The 19,321-nt window shown below is 47.1% G+C and overlaps 2 protein-coding genes across 2 annotated transcripts in view; one reads left to right on the top strand and one right to left on the bottom strand.

Annotated features, from left to right (window-relative positions):
* ANP32B (acidic nuclear phosphoprotein 32 family member B) overlaps nucleotides 1-8,543 on the bottom strand; it is a 38,368-nt gene extending 29,825 nt beyond the window's left edge. Inside the window, exon 1 of the mRNA XM_004048331.4 lies at nucleotides 2,009-8,543. Within this exon, the coding sequence (XP_004048379.2) occupies nucleotides 2,009-2,062 (54 nt within the window). The 5' untranslated portion in view covers nucleotides 2,063-8,543. The remainder of the gene's footprint in view (nucleotides 1-2,008) is intronic.
* HEMGN (hemogen) overlaps nucleotides 195-19,321 on the top strand; it is a 58,087-nt gene continuing 38,960 nt past the window's right edge. The window contains exon 1 of the mRNA XM_055350030.2: nucleotides 195-380. Within this exon, the coding sequence (XP_055206005.2) occupies nucleotides 200-380 (181 nt within the window). The 5' untranslated portion in view covers nucleotides 195-199. The remainder of the gene's footprint in view (nucleotides 381-19,321) is intronic.

The raw sequence follows: 19,321 nt of genomic DNA, 5'->3' as shown, positions 1-19,321 counted from the left end.
AGATTTTAACGCATTTCTGAAGACCCACGTGTGTACTTCTCTTGCGGGCACTTTGGCTAATTTTAGCTACTCCATATTCTACGGATTTGCAATTACGCCGCAATGGAAAAGTCTGGAATAAACACCTTCTCAAGGCAAGAAAGCCTCTCAAGTTTTGTGGCGCGAGCTGGGCGATAGGCTAGCACGTGGCGGCCACAAAATGTCTGACGGAAGGTTGGAAGAACGCACGCCCGCGACCCTCCATCTCGCAACCCCCGGAGCGGCCCACCCTCGCGGGCCCTCCGGGAAGGACAGCGCCGTGCGGGGGAGCCCGGCCCGCCCCGCGTTAGTGGTGACCTCAAAGACTAGAGAGCAAGGATTTAAAACATCGAGCACACCAGGTAAACCCTGGTCGACGAATTCCCACAAGTTCGCGACTTGTTAACCACAGCCACCTGAGGGCACGAAACCTGGCCGCTCGCTTAGCCCAGAGCGGGTCGGGAGGCCCCGCGGGGCCGCCCTCGGCGCTAACTAGCCCCGCGCCGGTGGACAGCCGCGCTAAACCCGGGAGACAAATGGGGCAATTCCCACAGGTCGGACCCACGCCCACGCAGCCGCGCCGCAAGAGGGCCGCCCTCAGGCCCCTTCAGCCCGCAAGGCGCGCGGCCGACCGCACCAGGCCGCTCTCAAGCACGTGGGAGGCCAGAGGCCGCCCGGCCCACGAGCCGAGCCGAAGCCCGCCCAAAATCCCGCGCGCCCGGCGCGGGGCGGCCGCCTGCCGTTGCCCTTTTAAGGAGGGGGAGGGGGTCGGCAGCGCGCCCGCGACGGGATGAGTCGGCGGCGGCCACGGCGCGCGGCTCCCGCCAGTGCGAGCCAAGCCCCGGCGGGGCGGGGGGAAACAGACCGAGGGCTCGGCGCGGGAAGAGGCGGCCGCCAGCCAGCGCCGAGGGCGGGCGGGCAAGGCCAAGCTCGTGGGCCGGCTCACCAGGCGGAGGGAGACGGGCACCCGCCAACATGGCGCTGCGGAGGCCTGTGGCGCGCCCAGGCTGGCGTGAGGAGCCGCCGCCCGCCCACACGGAGGGGCCAGCCTCCGGCGGCAAGGGCAGGGGCCCCGGGCGCCGCCGCCGCGGCGCAGGGGGAAGGGCGAGGCCGTCGCCACAACGGTTGGCCCTGGTCGACCCGGGCTGCCCCTGGGAGGCCGGAGTGGGCAAGGCCGAGGGCGAAGAGGGAGCGAGGGAACGGGGGAGAAAGTTTTATTTTTAGGCTTGAAAAATGGCGGGAACCGCGTCCTTTTTTCAAACTTGGCCTCGGCAGGGGCGGCGGTTGCGCCACCTCCGCCGCCCTGGCCCGCCCCTCCCCCGCTCCGCGCGCCAGGCCGCGCCCGCCCAGGCCCCCAGGCGCCCGAGGGGGCTTCTCGCTCCCTTCAAAGGAAAAAAGCCCCCTCCTCGCCCCACGGCCGCTGCCCTCGGCCGGGCCGGCGCCCACCGCGAGCTCCGGCCACAGGAGCCCCCGTCCCGCCCCACCCGCGCCCCTTCCCCCGCCGGCCCGGGGCGCGCGGAGCCTGGCCTGGCCCAGGCGGGGATGGCCGCGCAGCTCCTCGGCAGGCCGGGCCTCCGCCCGGCCGCGCATCCCGGGAGGCTGCAAACATGGCTCCCAGCGTTACACAACCCCCGCCTCCCTCTCTCGCCGCCGGCCACTTGCACACGCGCTCCCTCAAGGGAAAGACCCCGACGGGCGAAGCGCTCAAAGTTTGCTTTCCCCCACACCGCTGCCTCCCCCCGGCCGCCCCAGGGGCCCGCGGGCGGCAAAGAGTTAATCCTCGCGCGCTCGCTCCCCCCTCCGCGCCCGCCCGCCCGCCTGCCTTCCCCGTCCGCCCGCCTTCCCCGTCCGCCCGCCTTCCCCGTCCGAGCCCACGAGCTGCGCTCTTCCCCGCGCCGGGGCCGGCGAACCCTCAGCCCGGGCCCCGCAGGTGGCCACCATTACATGCAAGTCATCGGGGGAGAGGGCGCCCAGAGGGGTCTCTGCTTACAGCTGCCGGGGTCCGGTTCCTCAGCTCCAGGTGGATCCTCCTCTTCATGTCCATGTTCCCCTCTTCCCCCCTCTTCAAACTTAACTTTCCGCGGCGGGGGCGGAGGGGGGAGAGGCGTCCCGGCCTGCGCAGCGAGGGCCGTCGGAAGGGTTTGCTAGCGGCGGAGGCCGGCGGCGCGGTCCTGGGTGGTGGGCGGCGTGCGGGCAGGCGAGCGGAGCCCCCGGAGCCAAGTTACTCACGGGAGCGGAGAGAAACCATGGAGGGAAAAGGGGGCTGGAGCGCAGCGCTGGGCTCACTACCGCCGCCCCCGGCCGCGGCCTGCACTGCGCTTAAACCGGCGACGCGGCGCGGCAGCTGCTCGGCTCCACTCGGCCCCGCGCGGCGCTGCTCGGCTCGGCGGCCGCGGCTGCACCAAGGCGGGGCGGGGAGACTCGCGGCGGGCGGGGCGGAGGCTGGGGAAAGGCGCAGCCCGAATAGAGGAGCGACTTCCTCCCTCTCTCCGATTGCACGTGGGGCGGCTGATGTAAGACCTTTCTCGTGGGTGGGGGGGTTTCCCCGCCCCCCGACCCCCGCCGCGCTGAGACTCCTCCTCCCCCCGGCCCCACCTCGTCGCGCCCGGAGCTGGGCTTGCAGCCCGGGCTGGAAGGTTCGCGGGAAGGGCTGGTGGGAAGCTTTGCAGTCCGGCTTCGGGGGTCCCTAAAACCCAGTCCATCCGGGGAGGCTCACGGGGGCAGCCGGACGCCCGCGGAGGCGCGAGATGTGAAGAAGCCGGGGACAAGCTTTGACGTTCACCTTTTGCCTGCCACACAGTCTGGGGCCAACAGGCCGAACCCCGCTGCCTCCTTGGCAGAGTGGCGTCCGTAGTGCCGCCGAGGATCCCCCCCGTCGGGACGGAATCGCGGCCGGCCGGCCCTAGCAGGGCAGCTGGGGTCGCTTGCTAAGCCACAGAGCAGCCGAGCATCCCCACCCTGTTCAGGAGAGTCTCCCTCGGTTTTCTAACATTTTAATAGGAGCTAGAGAAGGAAACGATTAGCATTTCTAATAGGGCCTCAGGGTTTCCCCGCAGACTTTTTTTTTTAATCTCATTTATTCCTTAGGGCACCCCTGTGAGGTGTGTAAATTCTTGGTGGTCTAAGTTTCGCTGAAACCTGGCAGGCAGCCTTTGTCATGGTCTGGCCCAAAGGGTCCCAGGGGTTAGAGCACCAGATCGGGATGAGTGTTGTGCTTTGCAGAACACCGGGGAATGACGTTATATTCAGCGTACAATAAGTGAATACATAATGTGTCAAATCAAATACAATCTAAGAAGATCGTACTGACAAGAAGCACCAAAAACTAAGAACAATTTGTTAAAGAAAAACTTGAAATTCTATGTATTAACAAAGTTTTATGGAAGTTAAGAAAGTGCCCCCTTTCCTATTTTACCTAAGTTTTAGTGGCAAACAACCCAAACTTAGCTGTAAACCAATTATATATCAGCTTTTAAAATACTGAGTTAACATTTGAAGATGAAAGTTTTAGAAAGAATATGGGAAAAGAAAAACTTTCTAGTAGTAGTTCCCTGACTCCTTTTGTAGTCTCAGCAGACGTCTTTATGACAAGGGAAAATGGAGACAGATGTTCTCAGGGTTACAAAAGGTCTGTAACTAAGGTTATGAGAACCACAGGGCTATGCAATGAGGGCTTTTACCAAACAAAACAAAACAAAAAATCGGTTTCATGAGCCAACAAGCTATTATTGAGGATCTGCTTTAAGGGGCTTGATATTTCTCTAATTCTCAGACAACTTTCTGAAGTAGGTGATAATTTAATCATTTTACAGATGAGGAGCTCAGGAATCTTAAGCTGCACGTCCAGCAAGAAGCAGAGCTAGGATTTAGACCCAGATAGGTCTGACTCCACAGCCCACCATCTTCTGCTACATCATCAGTCTGGCTAGAGTGGAGTCATAGCATGGTGGGGGGCTACTTTGGTGCTGTAGGTTGGGAACAGTTGCAGAGGGCTTTTAATACCAAACAGCATGCAAGTGTCCTCGTGCAGGAAAAGGGGGGATGGTGCTGAAGGAGTCTTAAACGTGGTAGCTCTGTGCTAGAGAGTGGTAACCTGATGGCTCCCGGAGGAGGTGGTATTAATCCTTAGCATCAGGGCAAATCTTGAGACTCTGTCCTCTCTTTATGGCCAACTGGAGGGTATGAAGGACTCTTTCCCTAGGGTACATAGCTCACAGGATAGATGTGTGTTTTATAGTATTAAGCCACAAAGTAATTAATAAACATAGCCACAATGTGCTGCAAATAGAAGGCAAAAGAGCCAAAGGAGGAGAGACTACAGACACGGCACTGTCCGTTCTTACGCAGCCGGTGCTGGCATGCACCTCTGTGAACAAAGAGCATGTGTTCCAGTGACATGCTTCTTTGTCAGGGGCTTCACTGCCAGAGGCGTAAATAACACAGGCAGAGCAGGGTGTGTCTCATTGCCCTGCCAACATCTTCTACGGGACTGTCAGTCTACAGGCCTGAAGGGGCTGTTGTCACAGCGCCTGGGTTTTGAATATTGCTGCACTTAACATCATTCTCTGTATGCATCTGTGTGTGAGAAAGATGTAGAATATTCAATTATATCTAATCTGCAAGTATTATCATGTCCATGGATTTATGGATTTCAACAAAGGCTGAAAGGGAATAAGGAAATGTAAAAACAGTTCGTTAGACCAAACTAAGAATGAACTTCTTTTTACTTCCATTGATGTTAACGTTTGACCAGTAAGTAATAAAAATATCAAATAATGCCAGGTTTTGGCACCCCTTGAGCCTTAAAACTGCCTGTTAATCAGAATGGCTATGTATTCCAAAAAGCTCTAAAATGTCTGAGCAGAACACTCCGAGCCAGTTTGTAACTCCTTGGACCTGTGCCCCACCCCCCTGCCTCAGCAACAGCATGTTACTTGTCATCAGATGACTTGAGCCTTCCCCACAAACTTTGTGGCTGTGGACAGACTTTAATAAATCTGAAGATGAGAGGAAACGGCCCTACTAGGTCATTGATTTAACTAGCTCTGAAACCAGCTTAACAGAATGGGCACATTTTAGTAACGACAGTATATGAAGCTGATATATAATATAGAGTGAGGAAATGATTACTCTTTAAATACTTCCATTCTTCCCGTCCTCTTCTACACTCATGTGCATACACTGGTAAGAACATATCTCTTCCCCAGCCCGGAGTTTCCACAACTTAGTGTGTGTACCTCTATTATTGCAGTTCGGCAACAAATGGTAGTTATTGAAGGATCTAACTTCTCAATTAGAACTCAGACAAGTATTTCTGGATGATAGGAATGGAGAGGAGGACCTTGGGTCCATCTTTAGAACATAGCAGATGCTTTGCAAATGTATGTTATGTTGAAAATAGTGTCACATGTACTAAAAAATACTATCTAGGCAGCTGAGATTATTGAGACAAGGGGAGAGGGAGAGGCAAATAGGTGAAAATGGGTTAAGGGAGGAGATCCTGTTAGTCTTCACATGGTAAAAACAGAGGAGGGGAATGTGTCAGGTGTACAGGAAGCTCTAGGCCCAGTAACGGGCCCCTGCCCAGGTTCCTTTCTGCTATCTGAACCAGCTAGAGGTGCTATGCCTTCCTGGTGCAGCAAGGAAGAGCTATGACTACCAAGAGTCAGGTCTAATATTTATTAAGCACCATCCTTATGCCAAGTGCTGTGCATGGGACTTTTGTGTACACTGCTTCTCAGTTAATCCTAGCAACAGCTCCCCGGGCAGGATGATAATCCACCTTTTTTAGTATTTAGGAAACAGACTCAGCAAAGCCAAGTAGGTTTGCTGAAATTCATATAACTACTAAGAAGCTAGATTTCTCTTGTCATTAAGGGCTCACTGTAATTCATTCTCATTACTTTGATCGACTAGTCCTCACAACTGCTTCTGAAAAAAAAAAACTTTTTTCCTGTTTTAAAAAGGTTTACTTGCTCACTGTGCAAAGAAAATTAAAAAATAGAAAATAAATTTAAAAGTTCCTGCCATTGAGATATAACCACCATTAAGTTGTATATCCTTGCAATTTTTTTCTATACTATACATATTGTTTTTCAGTGTTGGGATCAGATTGAAGATTTTTTTTAGAAACTTGCTTTTTCCACCTATCATTATGATAAATCTGTATTAATATAACTTTCTTCAGTGGTTTTCCCTTTTAGAAGGACTTCAGTGAGACGAGAATCCCACTCTACCACTTACTGGCTGTGTGCTCTAGGGCAAAACATATAGCCTCTCTGGGCCTCAGGCTGCTCATCTCAGAACTTTTGAGGGTTGGACATAATTACATTAGAGAAGCTGAGTGCCTTTCACTTTTCTCTGCACCCCAGCCGCAGTCACTGCAAGCCTGAGTCCCTTCCTTACCCAAGCAGCATCCCAGAGTCTGCAAGCCTCTTCCAAGGCTAGGAACATTCTGCTGTTTCCATCTCTGCTCCATGTGCTACCCCTTTGGCTAAGGGGGAAATATGTTTTTAAATCTCAAATAGTGAGGCTCATTTTCTGCTTCACACAGTCCTTGGTCTCTCTTGAGGAACTTGGAACATGCTCCTGAGCTACACTGGAAAATATCAAAGTGCCCTTCTCCATAATTAGCCAGCATCCTGCCGTCTGGACCCTCTCATACCTCACAGGGATTTCCTTGTCCACATGGAACTGAGACTGATCCAAGAGTCCAGCTCCTGCTGACTGAATTCTGCCATCTGTTCCCCAGCTTGCCTTACCTGCTCCTGTCCAACCAGGCACCCCTCTGTGGGCCTGTGCTTTAGTCCTCTTTCACTCTAGACCCTGGCACTACTGAGGTGGCTTGCGTGGTCCTAAATTTGCTAGTCTCTTATTTTGATAAAGGCTGCAAGTAGCAAATATCCTTATCCTTGAAAATAAGGGCATCTAGGCCCCTGGCTTCTTTTTATGTTTATTTATGCATGTACTATAGAAAACTTGGAAACTATACTTACAGAGAAGAAAATAAGAATTTCCATCCAAGGCTTTTTTAAAGGGCCAAGCACTGTTCATGTTTTGTTGTCTATTCCTCCAGTCTTTTCTCTACACACATATGGCATTTTCTCAAGTCTCAGATAGTGAGAAGCATCATCTCATTAGTAAGACCTTTTCAGGAGGGAGGGAGGGGGAACCCACAACATCAAATATTCATGTCAATTTTAAGAGATATTTCACATATAGAAGTGAAAAAAGTATAATACCTAGGAAATATCACAGTTAAACATATTTTTCAAAAGTGGGATAGTATAACCTGCTTTTTAGTTAACAATATATTATAGACATATTTCCATGTCATTGAATAATCTTCTACAATATATATTCCTTGAAGATATTCTTCTACAAAAATGAAAATTTGTTTTCTTTTTCTGGGCAGAAGGACAATACACATTCATGTAGCAAATTTATGCAATGCAAAAAAGTATAAATAAGAAAATAAAAGCCAGCCAAAATCCCATTACTTAGAGGGACTACTGTTAACATTTTTGTGAATATTTTCCAAGCTATTACTCTATCAATGAAGATGCATATATATAATTTTATATAAATGGAATTCTATAAATGATACTCTATAATACATTTTTCATTTTCACTAAGCAATGGGTCACAGAGATTGCTCAGTCAGTAAGCTGGATCTACTTCATTTTTAAAGGCTGCATCGTATTTTATTGTACGGACTGGAGAATAATTTACTCACCTGGTCTCCTACTGATAGACATTTAGATTACTTCCAGTTATTTACTATTATACATAACATCGTTGAATACATTTTGCTCCTTGGAATAAATTCTTAGAAGTGCAGTTCCTGAATCAGAGTGTACACATTTCAAACTGGTATATTACATAGTCAAATTGCCCTTCAAAGGCTACTACTTTATACTCCCGTTAGCAGTGTACAAGACTTCCCCTCACTCTTGCCTAAACTAGGTATTATCTTTGAAAAAATGTTGTCAATTAGTTTTCAACAAGGGTGCCAAGACAGTTCAACAAGGGAAAGAATAGTCTTTTCAACAAATGATGTGGGACAATTGGCTGTCCACAAGGAAGAGAATGAAGTTGGACATCATTTACAAAAATTAATTCAAGGCCAGGCACGGTGGCTTATGCCTGTAATCCCAGCACTAAGGTAGGCTGAGGCGGGCGGAGCTGAGGTCAGGAGATCGAGACCATCCTGGCTAACATGGTGAAACCCCATCTCTGCTAAAAATACAAAAAATTAGCCGGGTGTGGTGGCAGGCGCCTGTAGTCCCAGCTACTCTGGAGGCTGAGGCAGGAGAATGGCGTGAACCTGGGAGGCGGAGCTTGCAGTGAGCCGAGATCGTGCCACTGCACTCCAGCCTGGGCGACAGGGCAAGACTCCATCTCAAAAAAAAAAAAAAAAAAAATTAATTCAAAATGGATCATAAACCTAGATATAAGGACTAAAACTATAAGACTCAGAAGAAAAAGTAGGATGACCTTGGATTAGGCAAAGTTTTTTTAGATACGACACCAAAAAGAAAAATAGATTAATGGACTTCATCAAAATTTAAAATTTTGTGTTTCAAATGACTCCATCAGGAAACTGAGAAGACAATGCATGGGATGGGAGAAAATATTGCAAATCATATATCTGATAAGACACTTGTCTTCAGATGTATAAAGAACTATTGCAGGCTGGGCACGGTGACTCATGCCTGTAATCCCAGCACTTTGGGAGGCTGAGGCAGGCAGATCAGTTGAGGTCAGGAGTTCAAGACCAGCCTGGCCAACATGGTGAAACGCTGTCTCTACTAAAAATACAAAAATTAGATGGGTGTGGTGGCGCGGCCCTGTGAAGCTGAGGCTGGAAAATCGCTTGAACCCAGGAGTCGGAGGTTGCAGTGAGCCGAGATTTTGCCACTGCACTCCAACCTGGGCAACAGAACGAGACTCCATCTCAAAAAACAATGGGCAAAGGATTTGAATATACAGTTCTCCAAAGAAGATATACACATGGCCAATAAGCATATGAAAAAATGCTCAACATCGTCATTAGGGAAATGTAAAAACCACAATGACATACAACCTCACACCCTTGTGCATTGCTGGTAAGAATGTAAAATGGTGCAACCTCTTTAGATTTTGGCTCACTGCAACCGCCGCCTCCCAGGTTCAAGTGATTCTCCTGCCTCAGCCTCCTGAGTGGCTGGGATTACAGGCGCCCGCCGTCATGCGTGGCTATTTTTTTTTGTATTTTTGTAGAGAGGGGGTTTCACCCTGTTGGCCAGGCTGGTCTCAAACTCCCGTCCTCAGGTGATCCACCCGGCTTAGCCTCCCAAAGTGCTGGGATTACAGGCGTGAGCCACCGCGCCTGGCCAACAACCTCTTTGGAAAACAATTTTGAAACTGTTTTGTTTACAATGTCAGGTTCATAGAAAAAGAAAAAGTTAAACATGGAATTACATATGAGCCAGCAATTTCACTCCTAGGTATATACCCAAGAAAATGAAAATGTATGTCTACACAAAATTTGCACATGAATGTTTATTGCAGCATTAGTCTTAATAGGCATAAAATGGACATGACCCAAATATCCATTAGCGATGAATGAATAAACAAAATGTGGTTATCCATACAATAGAATATTATTTGGCCATGAAAAGGAATGAACATGGGTAAACCTTAGTAACGTTATGCTAAATGAAAGAAGCCAGACATGAAGGCCACATACTGTGTGGTTCTGTTTATGTAACATGTCCAGAATGGGTAGACAGAGACAAAGCAGATTTTTGGTTACCAGAGGTTTGGGGGAAGGGAGGATGCAGAATGACTGCTAACGGGTCTGGGGTTTCTTTCTGGAGTGATGAAAACATTCCAGAATTAGATTGTGGTGATGGTTTGGTTGTACAACTTTGTAAGTATACTAAAAACCACTGAATTGTACACTTTAAAAAAAGTTAAACTTATTGCTACCATATGACCCAGCAATTCTACTCCTAGGCAAATATCCGAAAGAATTGAAAACATAAATCTACACAAAAACTTGTAAAGGAATGTTCATAGCAGCATTATTCATAATACCTCCAAAGTAGAAATAACCCAAATCCATCAACTAGTGAATGCATAAACAAAATATGGTGTATCTGTGTGGTAGGCAAAATCATGGCCCCCAAGGGACTTTGCAGATGTGATTAAGGATCTTGAGATGGGGAGATTATCCTGGATTATCCACATAGGCCTGTGTGATCACAAGGTGCTTAAAAGTTGAAGAGGAAGATGAAAGAAGAAAAAAGGAAATTTTGACTATAAAAAAGGAGGCCATAGTGATGTGGTGTGAGAAGGACTTGAATGCTGGCCTTGAAGGTGGAGGAAGGGAGCCATAAACGCAGGAATGTGGATGGCATCTACAAAGTGGAAAAGGGAAGGAAAAAGGATCTCCCTTAGAGCCTCCAAAAAGGAACACAGCTCTGACAACACCTTGGTTTTAGCCCAATAATACCTGCTTCAGGTTCCTAACCTACAGAACTGTAGAGTAATAAATTTGTGTTGTTTTAAGCTACTAAATTTGTGGTAATCTGTGGCCGGGCGCGGTGGCTCACACTTGTAATCCCAGCACTTTGGGAGGCCGAGGCAGGCGGAGCACGAGGTCAGGAGATCGAGACCACGGTGAAACCCTGTCTCTACTAAAAATACAAAAAATTAGCCAGGTGTGGTGGCGCGCGCCTGTAGTCCCAGCTACTCCAGAGAGGCTGAGGCAGGAGAATGTCGTGAACCCGGGAGGCAGAGCTTGCAGTGAGCCGAGATGGCGCCACTGCACTCCAGCCTGGGCGACAGAGCAAGACTCTGTCTCAAAAAAAAAAAAAAAAAAAATTGTGGTAATTTGTTATAGCAGCAAATAGGAAACAAATACATCCATACAATGGAATACTATTTGGCCATAAAAAAGAATTAAATGCTGATACATGCTACAACATTGATGAACTTTGAAAATATGCTAACTGAAACGAACCAGACATAAAAGGCCACATAGTGTGTGATTCCACCTAGATGAAATGTCCAAAATAGGCAAACCTGGCTGGGCGGGGTGGCTCACGCCTGTAATCCCAGCACTTTGGGAGGCCGAGGCGGGCGGATTGCCTGAGGTCAGGAGTTCAAGACCAGTCTGGCTAACACGGTGAAACCCTGTCTGTACTAAAAATATTTTCAGAAAAAGTAGCTGGACGTGGTGGCGTGTGCTTGTATTCCCAGCTACGCGGGAGGCTGAGGCATGGGAATTGCTTGAACCGGGGAGGTGGAGGTTGCAGTGAGCTGAGATCGCGCCACTGCACTCCAGCCTGGGCGAGAGTGAGACTCCCTCTCAAGAAAAAAAAGGCAAACCCACAGACAGATTAGTGGTTGCCAAGGACTGGAAGTTATGGGGAGTGACTGCTAATGAGTATGGGGCTTCTTTTCGGGGGAAGGGAAATGCTCTGGAATTTGGTAGTGGTGATGGTTGCACAACTGTGTGAATATACTAAAAATCACTGAATTGTATACTTTAGAAGGATTGACTTCATATAACTGTATCCCAATAAAACTGATAAACTTTGTCAATTAGGTAAGTTGAAAATATCCCATTTGGTTGTTTCAATTTGTACTTCTTTATATAACAAATAAAGCTAAATACTTTTTCAGATATTTTTAAGCCATTTGTACTTCTTTGTAAGTTGCATGTTTGTGTCTTATTGGTGTTTTAAAATTATTTATTAACAAGTGCTCTTTTTTTTTTTTTTGAGACGGAGTCTCGCTCTGTCACCCAGGCTGGACTGCAGTGGCGCGATCTCGGCTCACTGCAAGCTCCGCCTCCCGGGTTCACGCCATTCTCCTGCCTCAGCCTCCCGAGTAGCTGGGACTACAGGCGCCCGCCACTACGCCCGGCTAACTTTTTGTATTTTTAGTAGAGACGGGGTTTCACCTTGGTCTCGATCTCCTGACCTCGTGATCCGCCCGCCTCGGCCTCCCAAAGTGCTGGGATTACAGGCGTGAGCCACCGCACCCGGCCAACAAGTGCTCTTATATATTAAGAATGTTAGCCTTTAGTCTAACATATATATATCCAAACTATTTTTCCCAATTTTTCGTGTGTGCTTTTAAAATGTTGTTTATAGGATAGAGATATATCTCCATGTATAGGTGTAAACACACACACACACACACACACACACACACACATACATACACCACACACATACAGGGGGAGATGAAGAAAAATTTTAAATTTTTATTCCGGATCAAACCAATCTTTATGGTTAATGGTTTTATGTCATGATTAGAAAGACCTTCCTCACTCCAAGATTATATCAGTATTCACTTATATTTTCTTCTGGTACTTCTGGTTTCATTTTTTATGTGAAATCTTTCATCTACTTGGACTTTCTTTTTTTTTTTTTTGAGACAGGAGTCGCACTCTGTCGTCCAGGCTGGAGTGTAGTGGTGTGATCTCAGCTCACTGCAACCTCTGCCTCTGAGGTTCAAGTGATTCTCCTACCTCAGCCTCCCAAGTAGCTGGGATTACAGGCACCCATCATCATGCCTGGCTAATTTTTTTGTATTTTTGTAGAGATGGGGTTTCACCACGTTGGCTAGGCTGGTCTTGAACTCCTGACCTCAGGTGATCCGCCCGCCTCATCCTCCCAAAATGTTGGGATTACAGGCATCAGCCACTGCGCCCAGGCTTCTTGGACTTTTAATGTATGGTTTGAAGTAAAGATCTCATGTTCTTTATTTTAATGGCTAGCTGTTATTCCAATACCATTCCTTAAATAACCATCTTTCCCCCAATGAACATGAAATGTGACCTTTATAACATACTACATCCTTACCTATTCGTGAGTCTCTCTTTCCTTCCTTCCTTCCTCCCTCCCTCTCTCTTTCTCTCCTTCTCTCTTTCTTTCATTCCTTTCCTTTCTTTCTTTTCTTTCCTTTCTTTCCTCCCCTCCCCTCCCCTCCCCTCACCCCACCCCACCCCACCCCACCCCACCCCACCCCACCTCACCTCACCTCACCTCACCTCACCCCACCTCACCTTCCCTTCCCTTCTCTCGCTTTGTTGCCCAGGCTGGAGTGCAGTGCGGCAATCTTGGCTCATTGCAACCTACACCTCCCAGGTTCAAGTGATTCTCCTGTTTCAGCCTCCCGAGTAGCTGGGATTACAGGCACGTGCCACCATGCCTGGCTAATTTTTGTATTTTTAGTAGAGATGGGGTTTCACCATATTGGCCAGGCTGGTCCCTACCTTCTGACCTTAAGTGATCCACCCGCCTCAGCCTCCCAAAGTGCTAGGATTACAGGTGTGAGCCACCACACACAGCTGTAAGTCTATTTCTGAACTTCCTTCTCTGTTCGTTTATTTTTCTGTCTGTGGCCTTACCAGTACCTCTGGGAGAGTTTAGAAAATGCTAAGCCAGTGGACAAATGGCAGAAGAGCAGAAGTTTACTTTCTGGAGAAATAGGCTAATAGAGCGCTGGGCTTAGAGACACCAGGCCCAGATGAGGGTGGCTGTGGACTCCCCAGGCCCATTTCTTATCTCCCTTCCTGCAAAAGAACATACTATCAGCCAAGATGTAGAATGGTATCAGAAGGATTTCTAGTTAGTCATGGTAAATTGATATGCTTATCTTCATACCCTCCCAAATCACTAAAAGGATTTAAGGATAGAATTGAGGAAATTTGCCCCGAAAACAGCATACAAATATAAAGAAATACCCTAAAGGAAAAATACATATAAAAGTAGAGAATCGGTCCAGGAGGTCCAACATCTGACTAATCAGAGTTCAAGAAAGACGGAAAAGACAGAATGGAGGGGATGAACTGGAAGTCTACATCCTAAATGGTGAGCTACTCCTCCAACTCCCCTTTTCCCAGCTGGCTCCAGAATGCTAATGGCTAATCTCCAGAGGCAGGAGACTGGAAGAGTCTTTTCTGGGGGAAAGTGACTGGTTTAAGAAAAAATAAGATAACCACATTTGGTTTTTTTTTAGCTGTCATATTTTTAATTTCCAAGGGCTCTTTCTTATTTTTAATGTTCATTTTTCATAACATGCTGTTTTTATTCCATTAATGTAACATATTTTAACCTCTTTTTTTCTTTCAAGCATATGGAGCTCAGGTGAACATATTTTAACATCTTTAAATACATACACATGTATTTATGTATGTAAACATATATACATAAATATATGTATACATAAATATATTTATGGACATATTTATATCTAACATATGTACATTAAATATATATATTTAAGTTTTATTCATTTTTTGAGGGACACAGTCTTGCTTTGACCCAGGCTATAGTGCAGTGGCATGATCATAGCTAACTGCAGCCTCAAACTTCTAGGCTCAAGCGATCCTTGTGCTTCAGCCTCCCGAGTAGCCACCACGCCTGGCTAATTTTTTTATTTTTAATTTTTTTGTAGAGACGGAGTGTCACTATGTTGCCCAGGCTGGTTTCTCCCGGGCTAGTCTCTAAATCCTGGCCTCAAGTGATCCTCCCACCTCAGCCTCCCAAAGCTCTGGGGTTAGAGGCAGGAGCCACCAAGCTTGGCCCCTTAAGTTTTATTCTGATCTCTGAATTGTCTCCATTTTCTCCAGGTTTCTATTTATTTGTTTATTTTGGGGACAGAATTTTTGCTCTTGTCACCCAGGCTGGAGTGCAGTGGTACTATCTCGGCTCACTGCAACCTCTGCCTCACAGGTTCAAGCAATTCTCCTGCCTCAGCCCCCCAAGTAGCTGGGATTTTAGGTGCCCGCCACCACGCTCAGCTAATTTTTTTGTATTTTTAGTACAGACGGGGTTTCACCATGTTGGCCAGGCTGGTCTCGAACTCGAAATCGACCTCAGATGATCCACCTGCCTCAGCCTCCCAAAGTGCTGGGATTACAGGAGTGAGCCACTGCGCCCGGCCTCCAGGTTTCTTTTTAGTAACACAGAGTTCTGGCTTTCATTATAGAGTCTTTCCTGAGTATATGATCATCCTTAAATATCCATTTATATTTATGACAGAGGCACTAAAAAGTGGGAACTCTGTGTCCCCTGGTAGGTCTTAAAGACTAGTGGGCACTCCCCTAGGGTGATCAGGAAGCAGGTTCCTTGAGGAACCCCCAAATGTCAGTAGTTTTAGTACCGATAGCTGTAAATAATGAAATTATCAAACAGTAATACAACGCAATTCCTCTGGGATTCCAGATCGAAATGGCCCACCAAGGCATATCATAATGAAGTTGCAGAAAACTAGAAATCCTAAAAGTATCCTAAGAGGGGAAAAAATTCATAATCTAAGGACTAGAATTCAAAATGGCATGAGCCTTCTCAGTAGAACACTGGAAACTAGAAGACAGTGGAGCAACTGACACTGTCTTCAAAATTGTGAAGAAAGTTATCATCTTAGAACTTCCGCAGCCAAATTATCATTCAAGAGTAAGCATAGAATAAAGACTTACATACATTCAGCGTGTCAGAATATTGACCCTCCATGCACCCCTTTCCAGGAAGCTCCTGAAGAATACACGCCCATAATGTTAGCTGTACAGCTGGCCCGGAGGGCAATCCTGTGTAGGCAGGAACCAGAGGACAGAAGGTTCTTGGGGTGGCCGGGGGTGGGGTGGTGGGGGGATGTCAGGAAATAACAATCAAGGATACCACCTGCGTAACCACACTGAGAAGAGAGAGGAGTTTTACAGCTCTGACGGATGTAGCAAATTAAGCCAAAGGAAGACAAAAAGAGGTTATTCTTAACGCCAGGAAAAATTAAAAGTTGTACAAAAAATATAATTATAGTATGTTATATGTAGGTCTTAAAATCACCTGTAAACACCACATACAGAGTCACATTAACATAAGTAACCATTACTGAAAGGAGGGGGGAGTCAAAAGTGTGGGAAAGTAAGGATGAAGAGAGATAAAGTCTTATTTTTCATAGTAGGAAGTCAATAGTTAATGTCAAAAAATTTTAAAAAAAGAATAATATAGTCATAGTATTTATATAAAAGGAGGTAAACAACAGAAGCAACTGCTAAAAGAACAGTCTCTGGAGCACTGTCTGTGGAGAATGACGAGTGAGGTGGAAAGGGCTAAGGCAGGGACCTGCTGTTTTTCGTAACAGACTTTGTTTTGTTGTTGTTGTTGTTTGTTTGTTTGTTTTGAGATGGAGTCTCGCTCTGTCACCCAGGCTGGAGCAGTGGCACAATCTCAGCTCACTGCAACCTCCACCTCCTGGGCTCAAGCAATCCTCCCACCTCAGCCTCCCCGGTAGCTGGGATTACAGGCACGCGCCACCATGCCTGGCTGATTTTTATATTTTTAGTAGAGGCGGAGTTTCACTGTGTTAGCGAGGCTGGTCTTGAACTCCTGATCTCAAGTGATCCACCCGCCTCGGCCTCCCAAAGTGCTAGGATTACAAGTGTGAGCCACCGCACCTCCAGACTTTGGAGTAGTTCTATTTGATGTTTAAAACTCTGCCCATGTATTACCCTGAAACAAATAAGATTTAAGTTGAAAAAGCAAGCAAGCTGGCAGAGGAGGGTCCTGGCCTTGGGTGTAGGTGCTGGGAAAAGGTGCTCTGCCTCCTCAGCGATCTGTTCCCATCAGGCTAATGTCCCAGAGGGGCAGAGGACAGATGGTGTGGGAGCAGCCAAGGGCATTCTTTCCTTTTCTCAGGCATCCGCTCATAAAATTCAGGTGAGTATAATGTGTGCTCTAAATTGGGTCAGTTTTTCTTAATACAGCTGCAACATGCACATTAGAAGAACAGAAAACAGAAATGCTGCCAAGACTCTGGCGTCAGATTTCTTTCAGACTTTTTATGGTGTTGGGGATTCCTAATTTTCCGTTTTCTTCAGATGTTTTTCAGTAAGGAATTGAGAAAAAGTAGGAGACTACTAGGAAGCCTCTGTTTTTTACCAACATTTGGGCTTTTTAAATTATTTTTTTTGAGACAGGGTCTCGCTCTGTTGTCCAGCCTGGAGTAAAGTGGTGTGATCACTGCAACATCAAACTCCTGGGCTCAAGCAATCCTCCCACCTCAGCCTCCCAAGTAGCTGGGACTACAGGTGCATCCCACCACGCCTGGCCAATTTTATTATTATTATTATTATTATTATTATTATTATTATTATTATTATTATTATTATTTTGTAGAGATGGGGGTCTCCCTATGTTGCCCAGGCTGGTCTTGAACTTCTGGGCTCAATCAACCCTCCTGCCTCGGCCACCAAAAGTGTTGGGATTAGAGGCGTGAGCTACCGTGCCTGGACTCTCTTTCTCTCTCCCCCTCATTGGGGAATAGTTACAGTGAAACACACAGATCTCAAGCATACGGTTAATGAGTTTTGACAAAAGTATACACCTGTATAACCAGTCCCTCAGTCAAGATAGAAAGTACTGCTATCGCATCCCCCTGTGTTCCTTCCAATGCCTATCAGAGACAACACTTATTCTAAATTATATCCCTATAGATGATAATGATGATGATGATTGTTTGAGACAGAGTCTTGCTCTTGTCACCAGGCTGGAGTGCAGTGGTGCCATCTCAGCTCACTGCAGCCTCCGCCTCCTGGGTTCAGGCAATTCTCCTGCCTCAGCCTCCCAAGTAGCTGGGATTACAGGCACCTGCCGCCATGCCAGGCTTTTTTGTATTTTTAGTAGAAACAGGGTTTCACCATATTGGCCAGGCTGGTCTCTAACTCCTAACCTCAGGTGATCCTCCCATCTCGGCCTCCAAAAGTGCTGGGATTACAGGCGTGAGCCACTGCATCTGGCCCCCATAGATTATTTTACCTGTTCTTGAACTTCATATGAATGGAATCATACTGCATGTATTCTCTTATATCTGACTTCTTTTACTCAACATGATGTTTTGAGATTTATCTGGGTTGTTGGGTGCATCAGTAGCTCATTTCTTCTTTCTTTCTTTCTCTCTTTTATTTTTTGTAGTGACAGAGTCCCACCATGTTGTCCAGGTTGGTCTCAAACTACTGGCCTCAAGTGATCCTTCCATCTCAGTCCTAAAGCACTAGGATTACAGGTGTGAGCCACTGTGCCTGGCCTTCTTTTTACTGATTAGTATTCCAGTGTATGAATATACCACAATTTGTTTTTTTGTTTTGTTTTGTTTTCTGTTTTTTGTTTTTTTGACACTGAGTTTTGCTCTTGTCGCCCAGGCTGGAGCGCAGAGGGTGCGATCTCAGCTCACTGCAACCTCCGTCTCCTGGGTTCAAGTAATCCTCCTGCCTCAGCCTCCTGAGTAGCTGGGATTACAGGCATGTGCCACCACACTCGGCTAATTTTTTTGTATTTTTAGTAGAGACAGGGTTTCGCCATGTTGACCAGGCTGGCCTCAAACTCCTGACCTCAGGTCATCCATCCACCTTGGCCTCCAAAAGTGCTGGGATTACAGGCGTGAGCCACTGCGCCCGGCAACAGTGGAAAAATAATGGATAAACAATTAACAATGGATAAACAATTTGTTTATTCATTTGCTGGTCAAGTCTCATCTTTCTGGTGATCAGCCTTGTTTCTGAACTGGAGCAAGTCTTCTTTGACCCTTTTAACTAACACGCTAATGGAGTTGTTGCCACTATATGGAGTTGGAAGTTGAAAGAACTAGGCTTTTTAAAGGACCAACATAATTTACACATAAGCTATAAATGGAAACTGGATGCAATACATGCTCATTTAGGTTAAAGCTATTTCTGTACCAGGAGACCAATTAAAAGCCTGTGGCGGCCGGGCGCAGTGGCTCACACCTGTAATCCCAGCATTTTGGGAGGCTGAGGCGGGCAGATCACTTGAGGTCAGGAGTTTGAGACCAGTCTGGCCAACATGGTGAAACCCTGTCGTCTCTATTAAAAATACAAAAATTGGCTGGTCGTGGTGGCACACGCCTGTAATCCCAGCTACTCAGGAGGCTGAGGCAGGAGAGTTGCTTGAACCTCGGAGGTGGATGTTGCAGTGAGCCAAGATTGTGCCACTTCACTCCAGCCTGGGCAACAAAGTGGGATTCCCTCTCAAAAAAAAAAAAAAAAAAAAAAAAGCCTGTGTCAATAACCCATGTGTGAGTTGACTGAAGTCTGGAGTATGTTTTTTTTGTTGTGAGAAGAGAAAGTTAGGGACAGATAGGGTAAATATTTCACAAGAAGACTTGACAAGGCTTTGTGACAGACTACGTGTATTACATGAAGATGCAGGATGAGTCAAGTCCTATTTCAATGCAAACACCTGCCTGTTGAGTTCCTCTTCTCTTCACAGCTTGGGCCAATCAGCCC

This window comes from Gorilla gorilla, chromosome 13, assembly GCF_029281585.2.
Source record: "Gorilla gorilla gorilla isolate KB3781 chromosome 13, NHGRI_mGorGor1-v2.1_pri, whole genome shotgun sequence".
Lineage (NCBI taxonomy): Eukaryota > Metazoa > Chordata > Mammalia > Primates > Hominidae > Gorilla > Gorilla gorilla.
The sequence above is the reverse complement of the archived record's forward strand: the minus strand, read 5'-3'. Positions and strand labels throughout refer to the sequence as shown.